Here is a 25,008-nt window from a genome sequence, read left to right on the forward strand (position 1 = left end):
TCGTGGGCTATACTCGGCCTTGTCTCAGGGTAGTAGGTCGGTGGTTGAAGATATCCCTCTAGTGGTGTGGGGGCTGTGCTTTATCAAAGTGGGCGGGGTTATATCCTGCCTATTTGGCCCTGTCCGGGGGTATCAACGGACAGGGCCACAGTGTCTCTCGATCCCTCCTGTCTCAGCCTCCAGTATTTATGCAGCAATAGTTTGTGTTGGGAGGCTAGGGCCAGTCTGTTATATCTGGAGTATTTATCCTGTCTTATCCAGTGTCCTGTGTCTCTCTCTCGTCTTCTCCTTCTCTCTCTCTTTCTCTCTCTCTTCACTAGGAGGACATGAGCCCTAGAACTATGCCTCAGGACTACCTGGCCTGGCCTGATTACTCTTTGCTATCCCCAGTCCACCTGGTCATGCTGCTGCTCCAGTTTCAACTGTTCTGCTTGCGGCTATGGAACCCTGACCTGTTCACTGGATGTGCTACCTTGTCCAGGTCCTTCTGTTTTGGACTCCCTCTCTACCGCACCTGCTGTCTCTAACTCTGAATGATCGGCTATGAAAAGCCAACTGACATTTATTCCTGAGGTGCTGACCTGCTGACCAACCACTGTGATTATTATTATCTGACCGTGCTGGTCATCTATGAACGTTTGAACATCTTGGCCATGTTCTGTTATAATCTCCACCCGGCACAGCCAGAAGAGGACTGGGCACCCCTCAGAGCCTGGTTCCTCTCTAGGTTTCTTCCTAGGTTCCGGCCTTTCTAGGGAGTTTTTCCAAGCCACCGTGCTTCTATATCTGCATTGCTTGCGGTTTGGGGTTTTAGGCTGGGTTGCTGTACAGCGCTTTGTGACATCGGCTGATGTAAATAGGGCTTCATAAATAAATTTGATTGATGAATAATTATGATTTAAATGGTTTCTCTGTTACAGATAGATTGTGTCTGACTACCTCCTGAGGTTGGCAGGATGATCCGATTCACAATGTGTCTTTTGATCGTCTACACCAGTCACAAAATGTGGGCACAATCAGAATGTAGACAAGATCAGGACTAAAGATGCAAGTTAGAACCAAGTATAGACGGGACTAGAATGATGATCATGTACAGTACATTCAGCTTTGTGGTCACTTACTGTACATCTTTACTCTGGGCAAACAGATAGGAATTATTCACAGAACATACAGTAAATATACATCGATATGTACACGTATACTCTCAAACCTCAAATAAGTGTCCAGGCACTTTCTTTTGTAGTCCAGGGATTCCAAAGACGAGCAATGTTGCCTTTTGTACATGAAGTGCCCAACAGAACCCAGGAAGCACTGCACTAGCAAACCTCACCATTTTACTAATCCAGTTTTGCATGAAGAAGATGCACATCTGTCAGATTTTGAAGACCCTGTTGGAGTCTGGAATACGGTCTCTTTCTCTACTTCCTCCATCCTGGTGCTTTGACCAGACCGTGGATTTAAGAACCAGCAGGGACTGGGTCTGTCTTAGCTGCCGTGGTAGGGGTGAATGCCACTCATTGTAAGGTCCCAGTCCCCAGGAGAGGGCTTTTTAGAGGAGGAGGAACTCCTGGTCATTAGGAGTGACATTTGCACCACCATTACAGCACAGTAAGACCCTGAGATCATCTGCAGAAAAAGCAATATATAGAGAACTACTTATGTTCTCACTTAATGGGCATTAGTAGAGGCTGAAATACTGGTTTACTGACCCTTGATTTAGCCACCAAAGGGGATTTGCTTCATGTTAGTGTTCTATGGGTTATGGGCACTTTTCATTTAATTTGAGATCAGTGTCTCAGCACAGATCATATAATAGGCTACACATTCCAACATGCATATACGAGCTGTGTATTTTCATACAGACAGGGTCTAATGGGTTAGCTACACCAGTCTATATTGTGGAACAAGGTCCTGATTGGGGAAAACCAGGTTTTCCACTCCCCCTGTTTATTTAACTCTAACAACTGCGCATGGTGTGAACATCAATGGAGTCCCCAGCACAGTAAAACATATTGGACAAATTAGATGTGTGGCACACACCGTACAGTACTTATCGACTTGACCAACATGGTAGATAAATACACTATGGTACACAAAAAGAGCACATTTATGAAGCTTGGTCCAATTTATATTTAAATGTATTTGAGTATCTCTTCAATTACATTCCCTTTAGGGATTCCTATCTGGGAGTCAAACCACATCAAATGATAGAGAACACAGATGTCCTGCAAGGACTGCCCATATAGACAAGTGGTCACAGACGAAGTGGCAGTTTTAACTCTTTACATGTCTTATACATCTTTCTCTAATGACTCGGCTTCTTAAATCTATCTGTACAACTGCACTGCTTTCAAGACCACTGCATAAGGGGATCATCATATTGAACACATCCACATTTAGAACATTGGCTTTACCAATACAGTGCCTTCGGAAAGTATTCAGACCCCCTGACTTTTCCCACATTTTGTTTCAGCCTTATTCTAAAAGGGATTAATTTGTTTTTCCCCCTCTTCAATCTAAACACAATACACCATAATGACAAAGCAAAAACAGGTTTTAGACATTTTTGTAAATTTATTACAAATAAAACACTGAAATATTACATTTACATAATTATTCAGACCCTTTACTCAGTACTTTGTTGAAGCACCTTTCGCAGCGATTACAGCCTTAAATCTTCTTATGTATGAAGCTACAAGCTAGGCACACCTGTATTTGGGGAGTTTCTCCCATTCATCTCTGCAGAGCCTCTCAAGCTCTGTCAGGTTAGATGGGGAGCGTGGCTGCAGAGCTGCAGAGCTATTTTCAGGTCTCTCCAGAGATTTTCGTTCGGGTTTAGGTCCAGGCTCTGGCTGGGCCACTCAAGGACATTCAGAGACTTGTCCCGAAGCCAGGTCGTTGTCCTGATGAAAGCTAAACCTTCACCCCAGTCTGAGGTCGTGAACGCTCTGGAGCAGGATTTCTTCAAGAATCTCTGTACTTTGCTCCGTTAATCTTTCCCTCGATCCTGACTAGTGTCCCAGTCCCTGCCACTGAAAAACCTCCCCACAGCATTATGCTGCCACCACCATGCTTCACCGTAGGGATGGTGCCAGGTTACCCCCAGATGTTACGCTTGGCATTCAGGTCAAAGAGTTCAATCTTGGTTACATTAGACCAGAGAATCTTGGTCTAATGAAACCTGCGAGTCTTTAGTCTTTTGACAAACTCCAAGCGGGATTTCATGTGCCTTTTACTGAGGAGTGGCTTCCGTCTGGCCACTCTACCATAGATGCCTGATTGGTGGAAAGCTGCAGAGATGGTTGTCCTTCTGGAAGGTTCTCCCATCTCCACAGAGGAACTCTGGAGCTCTGTCAGAGTGACCATTGGGTTCTTGGTCACCTCCCCGACTAAGGCCATTCTCCCCCGTTTGCTCAGTTTGTCCTGGGCGGCCAGCCCTAGGAAGAGTCTTGATGGTTCCAAACTTCTTCCATTTAAGAATGATGGAGGCCACTGTGTTCTTGGGGACCTTCAATGCTGCATAAATGTTTTGGTACCCTTCCCCAGATCTGTGCCTCGACACAATCCTGTCTCTGAGCTGTACGGACAAATCCTTCGATCTCATGGCTTGGTTTTTGCTCTGTAATGCACTGTCAACTGTGGGACATTATATAGACAGGTGTGTGCCTTTCGAAATCATGTCTAATCAATTGAATTTACCACAGGTGGACTACAATGAAGTTGTAGAAACATTCCAAGGATGAACAATGGAAACAGGATGCACCTGAGGTCAATTTTGAGTCTCGTAGCAAAGGGTCTGTAAATAAGGTATTTCCGTTTTGCAAGTTTTTTATTTTTTTTTTACTGTTTTTGCTTTGTCATTATGGGGTATTGTGTCTAGATTGATGAGGGGGAAAATGATGTCATCCATGTTAGAATAAGGCTGTAACAGATTCAAATGTGGAAAAAGTCAAGGGGTCTGAATACTTTCAGAATGCACTATACATGTATCAACATGAAGGAGTAGAACAAATGGAAGACATGATTCAAGTCAGTCTGTGGGATTGGCACGATTAAATTAAGTGACAGGTTAGGCATCCCTTTTGATGGGAATTCGATCAGTCTTATGACATACAGGTTGGTCCATCACAAAAAGCGGCAAACACATCAAATTGTACTTCATCCTCCTATGTCTCAATGACTCATCTATTTATCATAGCACTGCCAAATTTGTTACACAAAGCATTGTTGTTCACGTAGCCCATTGAAATCCTTCAATTGAGTTGTACTATATCTTCCCCAGTGTTAGGGAACGGTAAGGCAGTTTGTGGTAGAGATATCTTGTATTCACCACAGTACACTGCAGTTGCTGTGGCTCTTGGAGAAACCTGGACCACTTTCATATAGAGAGTCAAATTCTGTTTTTAGCAAGACAAAAAAAACTGTCCAGGCCATTCATGTTTGAAGAAAATGATGAAAGGCAGGGCGACCTCTCCACAGGTCTTTGTACTCACTCATGTTTCTCCATCGTTGACGACACAGAAACATTTAGCACAAAAAAGCTCGCGTAGAGGCAAAGACCAAAAACGCACAAAAAACGAAGCTGAAAGAATCAGAAATGAAAACAACAACGTCAACAATAAAATGAACGAAACCACAGCTATACATTTAAGGGTTAAAAGTGAGGAGCACTTCCCCCTTTTTGATTTTTTTTCTATTGTTGTCCTTCACAACAGTTTAGGCCCATTAATCCAAACAATAAAGTAAATGTTGAGGGGGTCACAGGGTATGTAACCCAGTCAGCAGTCACAGCCCACGAGATACACCAGCTACGGAACATTGCTATCTCATGCTATCTTCTATGCAGTCCAAGTACTCCAGGATAATGTCGTAGCAGAATCGGTACTGGTCCTGCAGAAAACACACATACATGCATTAGTTACATAGACCAACAATGGTAGTGATATGTAGGGTTAGCCTCAAATCCATTTAAATTCCAACTCAGGAACTGACATTTTTTTTTAAAGCTTCAATAAAGGTATTTTTTTTAAGTCTTGAATTTAAATTTAATTTCATCTTGGGCCCGATCCCGATGCCTTTCCCAACCACTTCGCAGTATTTGGTATTCGGACTTACCTTTTTTGTTCCCGTAACGCACTCTGCAGGTGTGGCTACCTTGCACACTCTGAATAAATGTAATTCAATTGCTGAAAACCCTCCCACCTGCTGGCCAACAGATTTTCTCATCGAGTTTTCATTCAATAGGGTTTTCAGTACATTTACAGTATCTTAAGTCATCCCGTTAAATATGGTGCTCCTTTTATGCGGAACAAAATAATATATAAACGCAACATGCAACAATTTCAACGATTTTACTGAGTTACAGCTCATAAGTTACAGCTCATAAGTAAATCAGTCAATTTAAATAAATTCCTGGGACCCTAATCTATGGATTTCACATGACTGGGCATAGGCCCACCCACTTGGGAGCCAGGCCCACACACTGGGGAGCCAGGCACAGCCAATCAGAATACGTTTTCCCCCACAAAAGGGCTTTATTACAGACAGAAATACTCCTCAGTTTCAGCAGCTGTCCGGATGGCTGGTCTCAGACGATCCCACACGTAAAGAAGCCGGATGTGGAGGTCCTTGGCTGCCGTGGTTACACATGGTCTGCTGTTGTGAGGCGGTTGGACGTACTGCCAAATTCTCTAAAACGACGTTGGAGGCGGCTAATGGTACATATAATAACATTAAATTATCTGGCAACAGCTCTGGTGGACGTTACTGCACTCAGCATGCCAATTGCACACTCCCTCAAAACTTAAGACATCTGTGGCATTGTGCTGTGTGACAAAACGGCACATTTTCGAGTGGCCTTTTATTGTCCCCAGCACAAGATGCACATGTGTAATGATCGTGCTGTTTAATCAGATTATTGATATGCCACACCTTTAAGGTGGATGGATTATCTTGGCAAAAGAGAAATGCTCACTAACAGGAATGTAAACAAATTTGTGCACAACATTTTCGAGAAAAATTGAATTTATGCGTATGGTACATACACATTTCACATGTTGCATTTAGATTTTTGTTCAGTATAGTTCGAATTTTGTCGACAGACTAGAATATATCGAAATAACGGGTTCAGAATATGAGGGATCAATGAAAGAATGCCTTCTGAATATATGCATATTTGTCTCCATTTCAGCACCAATTGGTAGATAAAAAAAATACTCTGATCTTGTAGATTATTTAGGTTTAGGAAAGTATTTATGAATCATAAAACCAGGTTTGGAGAGCCTTTATGCACGAAAGAAAGAAAAAAGTGGTTTGATTCATTCTGAAAATTGCCACATTCAGTTCTTCAACCCATGGTAATGTTGGAAGATTAGTGTACATAGAATTAAAATAGGGAGAATATCGTTGTCTGTATTAACCATAGAACTGTGTGATAACAAGGCCAAGTATTGTGCCATGTGTCGGGTTCAAACGGTTACGGCTTGGTCTGCGCTCCGCTTCATAATGATTTAATTAGCCGACATGTCTTTTTTTATATTATCAACTGTTAGTAATGATCCTCAGCAACAACCGAACGGCCGTGAAGCATTTACAGAGGAAGTAAATGAAGGCAAACAAAACAATGTAATTAAATGTAATAATATAGGCTATATCAACTGTGGGGAACTAACAGTAAATCAAATGAAATAACATTGTATTGGTTGCTGAATATGTGTGGTTTAAGGCCTAATGACAGTCGATACTGAAATTTAACATGAGACAGAGAAAGTCGGGGTAGCCTATAATTATGACATTTGAGAGTGCCCTGCAAAGTTAAAAGGCCATACGTTCAATTTAAATTCTGCATAATGGCACAGCCTTTCATAAACTTTACTCTGGGAAAGTTGATATGTTGACATGCTTCAGTTTGCTGCCATATGACAGGTTTCACATTTGTATCCGGCGATCATAAGATAAAATAGATCTAAAATAAGTGTAATTTATTTTTTTAAATCACTTTATCCAAACGGATTACTCATTTACCTAGCTCTTATCAATAGATCTTATCAAGTTGTGAATTACAGTGCATGGAGAATGGTGTTATTTATATCAGAAAATAATTAAGTAGAATATTTTTACACTTGGAACCGGTAGGTTCGCTAGACCTTATTCATGGTTTCCTCGCATGTAAATGTGGTGGAATTGTTAGGGAATTAAGTCAAGGTCATAATACAGTCTGTAGACACACCTCGAGCTTATTCGAGCTTCAACTCGAGCTTATTCGAGCTCCAACTCGAGCTCCAACTCGAGCTCCAACTCGAGCTCCAACTCGAGCTCCAACTCGAGCTCCAACTCGAGCTCCAACTCGAGCTCCAACTCGAGCTCCAACTCGAGCTTATTCGAGCTCCACCTCGAGCTTATTCGAGCTCCACCTCGAGCTTATTCGAGCTCCACCTCGAGCTTATTCGAGCTCCACCTCGAGCTTATTCGAGCTCCACCTCGAGCTTATTCGAGCTCCACCTCAAACAAATAACGGGTGAATAGCATGCTATTCTCATGCTTAAGTTCAAGGTCAAAATACACAGAGAGAAAAGCGCATAAAAAAAGGGAATTATGTTCCATTTACGTCACGCTTAACCCAGGACGGAATTCCTCGCCCCCCCCCCCCCCTAATTGATTGAATACAAATATAATTTATAATACTGGATATAGTAATAACACTAATACAAATCTGATTAAACAAAGGCAGACGCATTCATAGTCATCGCTAAAATACTGCAAAACTAAATTGCAGCCGATCAGCTCCACTGCACCTACCAGTGACTCCACCATGTTGGGTTTGGAGTTGCGGAGCGTCTTGACGGAGTAGAAGATGTCCACCATGTTCTGGTACTGGATCATCTCCAGCAGGATGGTGCTGGCACAGAATGTCCCACTGCGCCCACCGCCGCTCCTATAAGACAGGGAAGAGTTGTTAGCAGTGATGCCAACTTAGCAATTTTGTTGCTAGATTTAGCAACTTTTCAGACTACCCTGGCAACTTTTTGTTCAAACAGCACCTAGCAACACATTTAGCTACTTTTAAAAATGTATTTTGAACTTTTAGCAACTTTTGAAAAGTGAGCTCAGGTGCATTCTGTGTCCATTGATCATCCTTGAGATGTTTCTACAACTTGATTGGAGTCCACCTGTCATAAATTCAATTGATTGGACATGATTTGGAAAGGGACACTCCTGTCTATATAAGGTCCCACAGTAAAAAAACTAAACCAAGGCATTGAGCTTCAAGACATGATTGTGTCGAGGCACAGATCTGGGGAAGGGTACGAAAACATTTCTGCAGCATTGAAGATCCTCAAGAACACAGTGGCCTCTATTATCCTTAAATGGAAGAAGTTTGGAACCACCAAGACTCCCTGACCAAGAATGACAATATTACAGTAAATGAGATATGTTTAAATTAAGCTATAGTATAGAGCTAGGAAGCATGCCTGATGAACCAAACCACTAATCTTTCTGATGATACCAACAGATTATCACTTTGCTGCAGACAAATTGAATATGATCTTTCCAGGATAACTTTTCATCAATTAAAACTCTGGAACTGACTTGTTCCATTTCATTCCCACCAAACTGGATTCTTGCAAAAAATATATATATATATATTTCTAATTCTTACTAGTGAATAGAATAAAGTTGGATTTTTTTTACATTTAAAGATAATTTGTTCAGAAAATGTGGCCATGCCTGAGTTGGCTATATTAATTAGTGAATCAAAATTATTGTGTGATAAAATCAAATTGGTATCGTCAGCAAAGAAAATGGGAAGTACAGTAGAAGACACAGCAGCAAGGGCATTGATATAGATTAGGAAAAACAAACCCTGTGGCACACCACAGGATATCTTCGCCTTGGTAGATGCAGAGCTGTTTTCATAAACAGACTGTTCTCTATCACAAACATAACTATATAGCCAATTATATGTACACTACATATAAAAGTATGTGGACACCCCTTCAAATTAGTGGATGTGGCTATTTCAGCCCCACCATCTGCTGACAGGTGTATAACATCCATAGACAAACATTGGCCGTAGAATGGGCTTACTGAAGAGCTCAGTGACTTTCAACGTAGCACCATCATAGGATGCCACCTTCCAAGAAGTCAGTTCATCAAATTTCTGCCCTGCTAGAGCTGCCCCGGTCAACTGTAAGTGTTGTTATTGTGAAGTGAAAACTTCTAGGAATAACAACAGCTCAGCAGCAAAGTGTTAGGCCACACAAGTTCACAGACCGGGACCGCGTAAAAATCGCCTGTCCTCGGTTGCAACACTCACTACCAAGTTCCAAACTGCCTCTGGAAGCAACGTCAGCACAATAACTGTTCGTCGGGAGCTTTATGAAATGGGTTTCCATGGGTTTCCATGGCCAAGCAGCCGCACACAGTACGGTGAAGGGAAATCGCTATAGCACATAATGACAGCACGATTTTGTGCTTACAACTTTGTGTAAACAGTTTGGGGAAGGCCCTTTCCTGTTTCAGCATGACAATGCCCCCATGCACCCTGCTGATCCTCAACACTGGGGCCCCACAAGGGTGCGTTCTGAGCCCTCTCCTGTACTCCCTGTTCACCCACGACTGCAACTCAATCATCAAGTTTGCAGACGACACTACAGTGGTAGGCTTGATTACCAACAACGACGAGACGGCCTACAGGGAGGAGGTGAGGGCCCTCGGAGTGTGGTGTCAGGAAAATAACCTCACACTCAACGTCAACAAAACAAAGGAGATGATCGTGGACTTCAGGAAACAGCAGAGGGAGCACCCCCTATCCACATCGACGGGACAGTAGTGGAGAGGGTAGTAAGTTTTAAGTTCCTCAGCGTACACATCACAAACAAACTGAATTGGTCCACCCACACAGACAGCGTGGTGAAGAAGTTTTTTTTCTTCAACCTCAGGAGGCTGAAGAAATTCGGCTTGTCACCAAAAGCACACAAACTTTTACAGATGCACAATCAAGAGCATCCTGTCGGGCTGTACCTGCCCTTCAGGACACCTACACCACCCGATGTCACAGGAAGGCCATAAAGATCATCAAGGACAACAACCACCCGAGCCACTGCCTGTTCACCCCGCTATCATCCAGAAGGCGAGGTCAGTACAGGTGCATCAAAGCAGGGACCGAGAGACTGAAAAACAGCTTCTATCTCAAGGCCATCAGACTGTTAAACAGCCACCACTAACATTGAGTGGCTGCTGCCAACATACTGACTCAACACCAGCCAATTTAATAATGTAAAAATGTATGTAAAAAATGTTTCAATAGCCACTTTAAACAATGCCACTTAATATAATTTTTACATACCCTACATTACTCATCTCATATGTATATACTGTACTCTTTACCATCTACTGCACCTTGCCTATGCCGTTCTGTACCATCACTCATTCATATATTTTTATGTACATATTCTTCATCCCTTTACACTTGTGTGTATAAGGTAGTTGTTGATGAATTTGTTTGGTTACTCGTTGGTTATTACTGCATTGTCGGAACTAGAATCACAAGCATTTCGCTACACTCACATTAACATCTGCTAACCATGTGTATGTGACAAATAAAATTGATTTGATTTTATGCACAAAGCGAGGTCCATAGAGAAATGGTTTGTCGAGATCGGTGAGGAAGAACTTGACTGGCCTGCACAGAGCCCTGACCTCAACCCCATCGAACACCTTTGGGATGAATTGGACTGCGAGCCAGGCTTAATCGCCCAACATAAGTGCCCGACCTCACTAATGCTGCGGCTCAATGGAAGCAAGTCCCCGCAGCAATGTTCCAACATGTAGTGGAAAGCATTACCAGAAGAGTAGAGGCTGTTATAACATCAAAGGTGGGACGAACTCCATATTAATGCCCATGATTTTGGAATGAGATGTTCAACAAGCAGGTGTCCACATACTTTGTCATGTAGTGTAAAATCATGAAAACCAGGATAATGAAATTTAGAAAGTAGTATTTCATGATCAACCATGTCAAAAACTTATGATAAATCTAAAAAGATACCAAGAGTGTATTCATTTCTGTTCCACACATGATTGTATCCACAAGTTGCAAAAGAGCCATATCTGTGGAATAGTTTAAAAAAAAACATATTGCTGCTCATATAGAATACAGTGTTGACATTCTCTTATACACCAATTTTTCTAGGATTTTAGAAAAACATGGTAGTACTTTATTTGACTCTGATTAGGACAGAGGAGCACCAGGTGTGTTCCCACATGCATTAATTTCCTCTCTTAGCCCTCCAAACGGTACTGTCTACTGACTCTACTATAAGAGCAGCAGCATTGATTCAAGGTTTCTCATTTCAAAGTACTGCATTTCATACTGGAATAGGCCCACTTTAAGTTTCAAGTTTTAATTTCACGTGCACAAGTACAGTGAAATATTTTCTTGCAAGCGCTAAACCCAACAATACAGTAATCAATAACAATGTAATCCTAAACATAACATAAGGTAGAACAAAAACACATGAAAAATAAGAAGAACACGAGAAAGTAAGCATACTATCTACAGGGTCAGTCAGTTCCAGTACCATATTAACAATGTGCAGGACTACTGGAGTGATAGAGGTAGATATCTCACCTTAGGGGTAAGATGACTAGGCATCTGGATATATGATAAACAGAGTTGCATGTGCATATTATGTGTGTGTGAGCAAATGATGAAGTGAGTGTTTGTGTGTGTTTTGGAGTTTCGGTGTGCATGAGTGTGTAAGACCCTGTGAGTGTGCAGTGCAAAAATAAAATAAAAGGGTAAATTCAGATAATCCATGTAGCCATTTTGTTAGCTATTTAGTTACCTATTTAGCAGTCTAATGGCTTGGGGATAGAAGCTGTTCAGGAGTCTGTTGGTATCAGACTTGATGCACCGGTACCACTTGCCGTGCAGAAGCAGAGAGAACAGTCTCTATGGTTTGGGTGGCTGGAGTATTTAACGACTCTCTGGGCCTTCCTTTCACGCTGCCTGATATAGAGGTCCTGGATGGCAGGGAGCTCGGTCCCAGTGATGTACTGGGCTGTCCACACCACCATCTGTAGCGCCATGCGATCGAGGGCAGTGCTATTGCCATACCAAGCAGTAATCAGCCAGTCAAGATGCTCTCAATGGTACAGCTATATAACTTTTTGAGGATTTAACAGCCCATGTTAAACATTTTCAACCTCCTGAGGTGACTGTGAGAGTGTGTGTGGATCATTTTAAGTCACACCGAGAAACTTGAAGCTCTCGACCCGCTCCACTGCAGCTTCCCCATGCCCCCCCACGTAGTCAACGATCAACTCCTTGGTCTTACTGATGAGCGAGGTTGTTGTTCCGGCACCACACTGCCAGGTCACTGTCCTCCTCCTTGTAGGCTCTCTCATCGAATCAAATAAACTTCCGGGATGCTTAAAAGGCCCTCCCCCGCCCCCCTTTAGGCAAATCTGATCACGACTCCATTTTGCTCCTCCCTTCCTATTGGCAGAAACTCAAAAAGTACCCGTGCTAAGGATTTTTCAATGCTGGTCTGACCAATCGGAATCCACGCTTCAAGATTGTTTTGATCACACGGACTGGGATATGTTCCAGGTAGCTTCCGAGAATAATATTGACGCGTATACTGGTACGGTGACAGAGTTTATCAGGAAGTGTATAGGAGACTGTGACTATTAAAACCTACCCAAACCAAAAACCGTGGATAGATGGAAGCATTCGCACAAAACTAAAAGCGCGAACCATTGCATTTAACCATGGCAAGGTGACTGGGAATGTGGCCGAATAAAAAGTGTAGTTATTCCCTCCGTAAGGCAATCAAACAGACAAAACGTCAGTATAGAGACAAAGTGGAGTCGCAATTCAATGGCTCAAACACAAGACGTATGTGGCAGGGTCTACAGACAATAACGGACTACAAAGGGAAAACCAGCCACATCGCGGACACCGACGTCTGCTTCCAGTCTAGCTAAACACCTTCTTTACCCGCTTTGAGGACAACAGTGTTACCGACGTGGCCCGCTACCAAGGACTGTGAGCTCTCCTTCTCCTTGGCTGACGTGAGTAAGACATTTAAACGTGTTAACCCTCGCAAGGCTGCCGGCCCAGACTACATCCCTGGCCGCATCCTCAGAGCATGCGCAGACCAGCTGGCTGGTGTGTTTACAGACATATTCAATCACTCCCTATCCCAGTCTACTGTCTCCATATGCTTCAAGATGTCCACCATTGTTCCTGTACCCAAGAAAGCAAAGGTAACTGAACAAAATGACTATCGCCCTGTAGCACTCACTTCTGTCATCATGAAGTGCTTTGAGAGACTAGTCAAGGATCATATCACCTCTACCTTACCTGACACACTAAACACACTTCAATTTGCTTACCGCCGAAATAGATCCACAGACGATGCAATCGCCATCACACTGCACACTGCCCTATCCCATCTAGACTAGAAGAATACCTATGTAAGAATGCTGTTCATTGACTATAGCTCAGCATTCAACACCAAAGTAACCCTCAAGCTCATCATTAAGCTTGAGGCCCTGGGTCTGAACCCCGCCCTGTGCAGCTGTCCTGGACTTGCTGACGGGCCACCCCCAGGTGGTGAAGGTAGGAAAAAACACCACCACTCCACTGATACTCAACACTGGGGCCCCACAAGGATGTGTGCTCAGCCCCCTCCTATACTCCTTGTTCACCCATGACTGCGTGGCCATGCAAGCCTCCAACTCAATCATCAAGTTTGCAGACAACACAATAGTAGTAGGCCTGATTACCAACAATGAGGAGACAGCCTACAGGGAGGAGGTGAGAGCCCTGGAAGTGTGGTTGCAGGAAATCCACATTGATGCGACCGTAGTGGAGAATGTGGAAAGCTTCAAGTTCTTCGGCGTACATATCACTGACAAACTGAAATGGTCCATCCACACAGACAGTGTGGTGAAGAAGGCGCAACAGTGCCTCTTTCAACATCAGGAAGCTGAAGAAATTTGGCATGGCACCTAAAACCCTCACAAGCTTCTACAGATGCACAATTGAGCGTATCCTGTCAGGCTGTATCACTGCATGGTACGGCAGCTGCACCGCCCGCAACCCTCCCCAGAGGGTGGTGCGGTCTGCCCTACAGCACCCGATGTCACAGGAAGACCAAAAAGTTAATCAAGAAAAACAACCACCCGAGCCACTGCCTGTTCACCACGCTATCATCCAGAAGGCGAGGTCAGTACAGGTGCATCAAAGCTGCGACCGAGAAACTGAAAAACAGCTTCTATCTCAAGGACATCAAACTGTTAAAATCTGTTAAATAGCCATCACTAGCACATTAGAGGCTACGGCCCTATATACATATATTTGGAATCACTGGCCACTTTCATAATGGAACACTGGTCACTTTAATATACTGTTTAGATATTTTGCATTACTCATCTCATATGTATATACTGTATTATATCCTATTCTACTGTACATAAGTCTATGCGCTCTGACATTGCTCGACCAATATTTATATATTCTTAACCTCTCTAGGGTACGTGAGACGGTAGCATCCCACCTCTTCAACAGCCAGTGAAACTACAGGGCGCCAAATTCAGAACAACAGAAATCCCATAATTAAAATTCCTCAAACATACATGTATTTTACACCATTTTATAGATACACTTGTTGTAAATCCAGCCACAGTGTCCAATTTCAAAAAGGCTTTACGACGAAAGCAAACCAAACGATTATGTTAGGTGAGTGCCTATTCACAGAATAACACAGCCATTTTTCCAGCCAAAGAGAGGATTCACAAAAAGCTGAAATATAGATCAAATGAATCACTAACCTTTGATGATCTTCATCAGATGACACTCATAGGACTTCATGTTACACAATACATGTATGTTTTGTTCGGTAAAGTTCATATTTATATCCAAAAATATGCGTTTACATTGGCGCGTTACGTTCAGAAGTTCCAAAACATCCTGTGATTTTGCAGAGAGCCACATCCATTTACAGAAATGCACATTATAAATGTTGATGAAAGTACAAGTGTTTTGCATGGAATTTTAGATGCACTTCTCCTTAATGCAACCGCTGTGTCAGATTTCAAAAAAGCTTTACGGAAAAAGCAAACCATGCAATAATCTGAGGTCGGCGCTCAGAGCCCAATCAAGACACAAATATATCCGCCATATTGTGCAGTCAACAGAAGTCAGAAATAACATTATAAACATTCATTTAGCTTTGATTATCTTCATCAGAATGCACACCCAGGAATCCCAGTTCCACAATAAATGTTTGTTTTGTTCGATAATGTCCATCATTTATGTCCAAATTCCTCCTCGTTGTTCTAGCGTTCAGTACACTTTCCAAACTCACGACGCGCGGGCAAGTCCAGCGGAAAGTACGGACGAAAAGCTAAAAAAGTTATATTACAGTCCGTAAAAACATGACAAACGAAGTATTGAATCAATCTTTAGGATGTTTTTAACATAATTCTTCAATAATGTTCCAACCGGAGAATTCCTTTGTCTTCAGAAGTGCGATGGAACAGAGCTCGCTCTCACATGAACGTGCATGGTCAGCGCATGTTCAGGTCATGGTAGACCTTACTCAATCCCCTCTCATTCGGCCCCACTTCACAGTAGAAGCATCAGACAAGGTTCTAAAGACTGTTGACATCTAGTGGAAGCCTTAGGAAGTGCAACATTACCAATATCCCACTGTATCTTCAATAGGAGCTGAGTTGAAAATCGACCAACCTCAGATTTCCCACTTCCTGGTTGGATTTTTTTCTCAGGTTTTGCCTGCCATATGAGTTCTGTTATACTCACAGACATCATTCAAACTGTCATTCAAATGCCATTCATTCAAACTGAGTGTTTTCTATCCAAATCTACTAATAATATGCATATTCTAGCTTTTATGGCTTTGTAGCAGGCCGTTTACTCTGGGCATGCTTTTCATCCGGACGTGAAAATACTGCCCCCTACCCCAAAGAAGTTAACTCCATTCCTTTACTTTAGATGTGTGTATTGTTGTGAAATTGTTAGATATTACTGTTAGATATTACTGCACTGTTACAGCTAGAAATACAAGCATTTCGCTACACCCGCAATAACATCTGCTAAACACGTATATGTGACAAATAAAGATTGATTTCATTAGATTCAGTATCGTTCACACCCTCTTACCCTCTCACCCGCTTTAGCCCCACCAATCTCTTTAAGGGTTGATCCGAGCGTTCTGCCCTAACAGGAGAAGTCAAGCACCCAAGCTAATGTTTGCTAGCTTGCTAGCTACAGTGGTTGCTCAACTAAAAGTTTTGCGATTATGCTGCGGGACTTAGAGGAAATGTGTGGTGTAGTACGGTACCCTGCGTCACTACTTCATTGCTCCAGACCAGCGCAAGGGGGAGTTAGAGCACCGATTATGCTTTTGGGTCCCAAGACGCTGCTGTGTCTGACAACGAATGGGCGACAGAAACCAAACAGAAACTGATAATTGTGTATTACTTACTAAACTGTTGTTACAGTAAGGTTTTTATTCTAAGAGAAACTTAGACTACAATTAGGATGTGGAAATGTTAGGATTATTTTGCTCTTACTGTAGCACTGTAGCCTACTCCCGACCGTGAGACACATGAGGCGACAGTAGGGTTTTGGTTTCTCTCCCTCTAAAAAGATAAATAAAAAATTCTAAATAACAAACTGGCTTTATTTACAAATTAGTAACAATGTCTCACCCCATGTTCAAGAATGGCCTTTTTCTCGCTCACTTTACGTTATTTGAAAACTAAATCTCCAAAATATGGCTATTTTTTTTAAACAAAGCGATTATTATTATTATTATTATTAATTTATTTTGAATTATTATCACAGAACAGATTTGTCCCAACAAAAATAGCCCCTTAGATATTCATTTCGAATTCTCCAATCCTCTAAATCAAATCATTGGTTGAGTCACATCATTGAAGAAAAAAAAAAAAATCCGATATACTGTAGGCCTACCATAGTCGACATGAGTCTCACTAGTGTTGAGTAATGTGCTGTTAAAAGTGGTGTAGGTCTTATTTATTTAAAAAGTAAATTGAAGTTAGAAGCAATAGGATTTGAAGCAATAGCCTACCCGCTGTGGTCAACTACTTCAGCACCGTTTCGCACTGCTCTGAGACAAGCATGGGGACTGGTCTTGATAAATCAATGAGATTTATATTTTGACTGAATCTCCATTTGGGTATTGGTTAGACTACAATTAGGGTATGGAAATGTTATGCTCTTAGTACTGTAGCCTACTCCCGACCGTCACGTTGTACAGCGCTATATTTTTCATTACATCCTAACAGAAACCCAGAGGGTTTCGTTTTTCTTGGATTAGAAACACCATAATATTATTCAAATTAATTAAGCTAAATTCCTTAAAATCAATCCCATATACTATGTTCTTACAAAAAAAGGTTTTAAATTCTCTAGTACAGCCAATATTGAAGGCTATCAAATGCTTCTCCAAGATGCCCTCTGGTGGTTAAACTAGCACTAATGGTAACAATGGCTGACAATTAAATAATGTGCCATAGAATTCTGCGGCAGACCGCAAGGTGTGCTGCAGTATGATGCAACTTTTAAAGGAAGAAGGGGTGGCAGGTGTGTTAGTGGTTAGAGTGTTGGGCCAGAATCCCCGAGCTAACAAGGTCTGTCGTTCTGCCTCTGAACAAGGCAGTTAACCCACTGTTCCCTGGTAGGCCGTCATTGTAAATAAGAATTTGTTCTTAACTGACTTGCCTAGTTAAATAAAGGTTACACAAACACTGTACTTCCAGACACAAATGAGAGAACAGCTCACTCTGACCATTTTACTCGCCCTAGCAGAGCTGGTTAAAATGTTTTTTTTTGTTATCCAGAGGGTTGGTGACTGCAACTGTGCTGCTGGTAACAATTTATGCTTTTTTGCCAACGTTTACTGACACAGGCCATATTCAACGGGTGTTGAGTGTTTGTAAATTTGTCAGTTATTCTGCGCTCTGGCACACTCAGACGAGAGTGCTCTGAAATCGGAGTAGATAGCTGGTAAATTCCCTCTGGTTATGTCAAACAACAGTTGTCGCAGTGATATCATTAACATTCTATTGAAATGGATACTTGCACAGTGGAGTCTTTTGTTAAGACATGTAGCTAGCTAGCTAATCACTGAACCATAATCCCAACTCATGACCTTACTACTGTATGAATCTGCAGGTAGCTAACCAACCAGGTTCAACGTTAGTTATAGCCTAATGTTAGCTAGCTATCAAAGCAAATGACTATGAGATACGAATAATATTACTACACAGATCATAAATGCAACGTTTGCTAGCAAGCCAGCCAGCTAACGTTAGCTAGCTAGCTAACAGTACGCTTTAACTTGAAATTAAAATGACTATCTGACCAAATTAGAAAAGTGTAATATCTGAAAATGTAGCTCGCTAAACTATCTGGATGGACGCTTCTCCCTCTCTGTCACGGATGCCATGGTTGCCCTTAGTTTGATGTAATGTGGAGACAGGTGTTCTCTCTATCTCCTTAGCTATCATACTCTAATTATTCTGATTTCAAAATATGGGCCTCCAGAAAGTGGAGAGCAACACTTCTGCAGATCTAATATGATATATATATAAAAAGCTGCGTTAGACAGGATTACCTACACATACTAACCAGCTCAAATAGACAGAAGTGTGTTACATGGCAGACCAATCCGAACTTCTCTCGGCATGTGCAGCCCACTCATTATCTCAGCCAAACATGGCTAGCGGGAAGGTTGCCTGCTTTTTCTGTGGCTAAATCAACTAGGCTCGTAATTTAACAATTTTATTCATATTTACAGATTGCATACAAGTTTCTTATTAAGCCACATGAAAGTTCACATGTTCCAGAAGGCATTTCTGCCCAAAAACATTTTGATAAAAATAAAAAGTTTACGTTCAAATGGCTCTCCTGTGAAGTAGTGACCCGCAACATACGCCTAGTTTCCTGAAACTAGTCACACATTTGTTCTTATATTTTTTGTAATTTGCAGAATTCAGGGGAGAAGGATTTATGAGAAACTTTATTTTTTTAAAGAGATTTTTTTAGACCAGTTGTGAAACAAGAGTTCTAGAACCATTCTGCTTCTCTCTTACGGAATCTGAGCAGTTTCACCACTATAGTTTCGGGCCATCCATCGGGGAAGAAACTGCCATTCCTATGCATCCTCTCCATCTCGATGAGTTTAGGGTCCAGTTTGAGTTGATCTGCCATGGGTTTCTTGGCCTTGACTTCTGTGTCATGCCAAGTTTCAGTCTTTACGTCCTCAATTCTATCGATTTAAAATGTTATTGCACCTCAATTGGTGTTCTCCTTTGGAAGAAAGCTTGTCAGGTGTTTTTTGAAAAATTGCAAAATCCTCAGACATGGTTTTGAATGAGGTCTGGCTGGTGACATTCGTGCCCTTTCGCTCCTCCACCTCCGACTGCGTAAATTCCAAACTGTTTTTAAATTCCATTACATGCTAGAACAGATCATCAACCCTTTTGCTGGTAGAATCGACAAAAGAGTTGCAGGAAGGACTCAAAGTTATTTTCCAGCAGATCTATTAGATCTTTATAGAACTATTTCTGCTTGAGACATATTCCTCTTCCACATTGAGATTTGCTGAATTTTTCTATCTAGAATTAGCTATGCTACAAGCTTGTTGTGAGCTAAAAGGAGTTTGCAAACACAACCCACATCCCGAAAACAAGCTCCGCTAGTGAAATGGCAAACACACACAAGCAACACACATGCACCAGTACGATAAACAGAGAGAAAGCGGACAACTTCCTCACTGTATGGATCCTGGCTGCACTTTACTAAATGAGCGGGAGATTACCAACTCGCACGTTAGTGCTGCGGATACAAGCAGTATGCAGAGCATTAAGCCAAAACACAGTGCAAGAGACAATGGTAGGAGCATTTGCTTACCCACGGAACGAGCAGCGTGAACGAGCAGCGTGAACGATGTCAGAGTCCTTCCGGGTGCCAACCTGGTTGATACTATTATGAATGAGCCATTAGCCTCAATGAAGGATGGAGCGGAGTTAGCTTAGTTTAAAAGCCTATAATTTCATATAAGATACTCCAGAGCTTTTGTCTATCATTCTTCATATAATTTATATTTGTTCCAGAGTTTAGTTTCTTCTTCTTTTCGTTAAGTTTAGTTACGCGAGTTCTCAATTTACTCTGTGTTTGCCAATCTGCTGTGTTGCCAGACTTATTTGCCATTCCCTTTAGCCTCATTCCTCTGAGCCATACAGTGTTTCAATGAATCATCTATCCATGGGGATTTGGCATTTTTAACAGTCAGTTTCATTATGGTTGCATGCTTGTCAGTAACCGGAAGAAGCAATTTTGTGCAGCGTCAGGATGTTCCTCATTACACACACCAGACAAACAAATATTTTTCACATCTTTCAACATAGGAATCATTGCAAAACCTCTTGTATGATGACTTATACACTTTTTTTAGGTCCAGTCTTTGAAACTTTGTTTTTCCCTAGATATGGATATATTATGATCACTACATCGGATGGGTTTGGATACTGCTTAAGAGCAGATGTCTGCAGCATTAGTAAAGATGTGGTCAATACAAGTGGATGATTTCGTTTCTGTTCCGTTTGTAAATACCCTGGTAGGTTGACTGATAACCTGAACCAGTTTGCAGACACTGGTTACAGTTTGCAGCTTTTTCTTGAGTTTGATGAGAGCCAGTCAATATTGAAATCACCCAGAAAATATACCTCTCTGTTGATATCACATGCATTTCACACATATTATCCAGATACCGACTGTTAGCACTTGGTGGTCTATAGCAACTCCCCACTAGAATAGGCTTTAGGTGAGGCAGGTGAACCTGTAGCCATATCACTTCAACAGCATTTGACACAAGATCCTCTAAGCATTACAGGAATATGACTGAATATAAACAGCAACACCTCCTCCGTTGGCATTCCTGACTCTTCTGTAGATGATATAACCATATATTGCTACAACTGAATCATAAAAATAAATTATCTAAGTGAGTTTCAGAGATAGCCAGTATATGAACGCTTTCGGTTGCTAGCAAGTTATCAAATTCATGAACCTGGTTTCTTAGGCTACCTATGTTAATGTAGTCTATTTGTAGCATTTTTTTCTGGGATTCTTGATTGTTTTTAATTGCTTTACTGGGAGACCTAGAGGTAGACATGACAGTGATATTTACATTTGAGCTGATAGTGCACTAGGGCAAAGCGTCTCAGCGCTAACAGTATAACTTAGGTTCATAGGCACATGCTTACTGCTGAGAATAGCAGTTGTTTTGACAGAGGCATTTAGAGGAACATAATTTAGGTTACTTGCATTATGAATGTGAACACCTCTGGGAAAATGTACATTTGCAGCAGCACAACAACAGCTCAGCAACAAAATGGTAGGGGTTATCTGAGCAGGGCTTGGGTCACTGATAAGTCGTTGTCTCAACGCGGCCTTGAAATGCGAGGACAGGGTCCAGTAAGCTTGTTGTGTGTGGCATTTTTGTGGCGCTAGACGGTCTGGGTTATCATCACAAGCAAAAGGAGGATTAATACACAAAGGAGGCGAGGCCACATTCTCATTCCTGACATGCACCCTGGGAAGGCAGGCGCCCAGTCGCCGCGGCAGCCAATACGGGCAATATTAAAGTAATCAATCGGCGTCAGCAGTTTGGCAGCCTTGAATTTACTATCGTGAGAGCCGGCACATTCTGTATTAAGCCATAATTGATTTCATCGCCATAATCTCTTTCCCGGTTGCCGTGGGTAATGCTGTGTGACAGCACTGAGTGATGTGTTTTCGGACTGTGGTGGTGGAGGCGCACGTGTCGTGGTTCAGCAATGTGCACAAGGCTCCATATTCAGTCAGGTCCTGAGCTGAGTTCTTATGAGAGGAGGAGAGCACAGTGCAATGCAGCCAAGAAGCCATGTGGCATCATGCTTACTGCTCAAACCACCTCTTACACTGATTGGTGCATGTCCTGAGGGTTGGTCTGTAGTTGTTGATTGGGCAGGGGCGTTCCTGAAGGCTGGTACCTTTGAGCATTATGAACTGGTGTTTTTCCAGAGGTAACGCCTACTTCATTGTCTGTGATTGGGTGTTAGCTATGTTGACGGCTGGTGTTTGATTAGGTGAAGGCCAAGCTGACCTCCAGCCTGTGATGAACTGAGCTTGGAGTACCGCTGTTGTGTGTGTATGTTTGTGTATTTTTTTACCTTTATTTAACTAGGCAAGTCAGTTAAGAACAAATTCTTATTTACAACGGTCTACCGGGGAACTGTCTTGCTCAGGGGCAGAAAAACAGATTTTTACCTTGTCAGCGCTGGGATTCGATCCAGCAACCTTTCGGTTACTAGTCCAGCGCTCTAATCACTAGGCTACTTGTCGCTAGGCTACCTGTCTATGTCTGTGTGTGTGCTTGTGTGTCAGTGTTTGCGTTCGTGCATGTGAGCACTTGTGTGTGTGTGTGTGTGTCAGATTGTCAGGAAAACTCACAGGCAGTGGACAACGGTGCGGCCATCTCCACACTCCCTCTGCCACTTGTGCACATGACCCAGCAGGCTGAGGAAGGCCTTCTTGGAGTCGGGCACGTCGCGGTAGGCTGACCAGCGCAGGAACTGGAACTGACACACCACCAGCTGGCCCTCCTGGAGCTAAGGACAGAAAGAAAACATGAAGCTCATGAGACCTGAATGTGTGTGTGTGTGTGTGTGTGTGTGTGTGTGTGTGTGTGTGTGTGTGTGTGTGTGTGTGTGTGTGTGCGCGCATGAGTTCCTGCCTGCGTGCTGCTAGCTCATGTGTGTCGATAAGTGTGTGTGAGATTTATAGTCTGCTGGTGAGACTGAGACCTGGGATGGGAAAGGGAGATGTCCCTGTGTGCTCAGAGCTATAGCCCATACTAGCATCTGCATTAATATCACTGCTGCTGCAGGGGCACACGTGACAGATATAACAGCCTCCAGCCCTACACGTAAGGAGCTAGGGATGCACTGTATGTCATGCAGATTGGACTAACACAAACAAATAGGATGCAAGGAGAAGTTACAATCATGGAAGTGGGATTTTCAGATGCTCTATGGACCTATTTCTCTCTCACACACACAAACACACACACACACACACAAGCATTGTTCCGCGTTGTGTGAGGTGCTGTTTGACAGTGCAGTGTGGAGGAGAGAGGTAGTGTAGGTGAGGAGGGATGACAGGAGGGGTAGATTGGGGAAAAGAGGATGCCACTCTGAGGGTGGTTATGGGCACCTCCTGTCACACAGCCTGCAAGCAGGGACAGGCCTCGCATGGAAGTGCCAATCTGGTTGACAGTGATGCAACACACCTACTCATTTAGACACCCACACACAGTATTGTACACACACTTTGTTCTTTCTACCGTTCTGACAGACAGACAGAAAGAGATAATTAAGACACACACGAAGGCAAGTACGCATACGCACAAGCAAGCACATGCACACGCACACCAAACAAAGTCTCTATTATTCTTCACAGAGGTAGGGAGGGAACATCTTCCTTTTCTTCCTGCCGGCATACTAAGGGGGACTTTGACAACACCAGTACCCCCTGTACTTTGACAACAGAGCTGTAATCTTCTTCAGTTGGGATTGACATGTAGCCTATTTCATGAGTTCTGCCTGATTCTCTACGTCAGGTATTTGTATTTAAATGTGTGACATGCTTTATGAACAAATAAAAAGGGCGAGAAAATATGCATTTGAGCCTATTAGAATATCACACATTGTGGATGTGACATGCATTACGGTCAAAGTCCCCCTTAGTATCCCGGCAGGAAGAAAAGGAAGATGCCCATCAATGTAATGACAAGCAGGAAATTGAAAAAGGAAGACGCTTGTTTTATAATGTTGAAAGCATCTCCTCTGTGTGTGTGCGTGTGTGTGTGCATGCAGGTGTGTATAAATGCTCTTAGTGACTCACTCTTGTTACGTTTTTGACACGGAACAGACGAGTGATGACGTCGTCGTCAGCTGACGTGGACAGGAACTCAACCTCCATTGGCCCATACTGCTGTAGACCAGGCTCTGGCCAGTACTGGACACAAGGCTAGAGAGAGAGAGAGAGAGGTGAAACAGAGAGACAGAGAGGGAGGGTAGAGTGAAAAAAGGAGGAGGAGAAAATAGTTCATTTGGCATCTTTGGGACCTATAGATCACTGTCAAGATTCCAAAAGGGAAATACCAGTCCAATTAATTCACCCCCAAAACCACCCTGTTACGACTCCAAAAGCGTTCCAACAGCATGTGATTGGAACTGGTAACAAAAGCAGACCTTTCTGAGAGGAAGGGCTCTCACATAAGGATGAAACAGAGTGAGTGCGGAGAGAGAGAGAAAGAGAGAGAGAGCGAGAGAGAGAGTGAGTGCGGAGAGAGAGAGAGAGAGTGAGTGTGGGGAGAGAGAGAGAGAGACAGAGAGAGAGAGAGAGAGAGAGAGAGAGGTGGGCCGGTATTAAGGAGATGAGACAGGAGCAGAGGGGGATGGGCTAATGCCCTGTGAAGAGTGTCTTGTAATTCATTAAGAGACAGTCAGGCAGACACTGTGAGATACCTACAAAGAGAAACCTTGAGTTATAGCTTAGGGGTAGGACTAAAAGTGATATAGCTGATTCTCTAGAGATCGAAATGAAGCGAGGAGTGTTACTGACGCCACAATATCAATGTGGTCAGACATCAAAGAGGCACAATGCGGTGTGAAAAAACAAATCCAAACGCACACACACTCATACAACTACATGATGGCAGAGCAGCAGCAGTCTTCTGATATCAGACCTATGGACACAGGAGCAAAAGTTGAGCTAAGATACAGCATCCCAGACACTGCCAGTAGAATCAGAACTAGATTCAGACTCAGATCTGCAGCACTTCTCACTGTGAAAAGTGAAATGCGGAATCACATATAGAACACTGTCCTTTCCTAATA

The 25,008-nt window shown here is 42.7% G+C and overlaps 1 protein-coding gene across 1 annotated transcript in view; it reads right to left on the minus strand.

The window, feature by feature from the left end:
- Nucleotides 1-4,821: 4,821 nt before the first annotated feature.
- Nucleotides 4,822-25,008, minus strand: part of ptprub (protein tyrosine phosphatase receptor type Ub) — a 259,721-nt gene continuing 239,534 nt past the window's right edge. The window contains exons 27-30 of the mRNA XM_038977378.1: nt 24,011-24,136; nt 22,559-22,716; nt 7,798-7,933; nt 4,822-4,890 (exon numbers count right to left, since the gene is read on the minus strand). Of these exons, the coding sequence (XP_038833306.1) occupies nt 4,822-4,890; nt 7,798-7,933; nt 22,559-22,716; nt 24,011-24,136 (489 nt within the window). The remainder of the gene's footprint in view (nt 4,891-7,797; nt 7,934-22,558; nt 22,717-24,010; nt 24,137-25,008) is intronic.

The sequence above is a fragment of the Salvelinus namaycush genome, chromosome 37 (genome assembly GCF_016432855.1).
Source record: "Salvelinus namaycush isolate Seneca chromosome 37, SaNama_1.0, whole genome shotgun sequence".
Classification (NCBI taxonomy): Eukaryota; Metazoa; Chordata; class Actinopteri; order Salmoniformes; family Salmonidae; genus Salvelinus; species Salvelinus namaycush.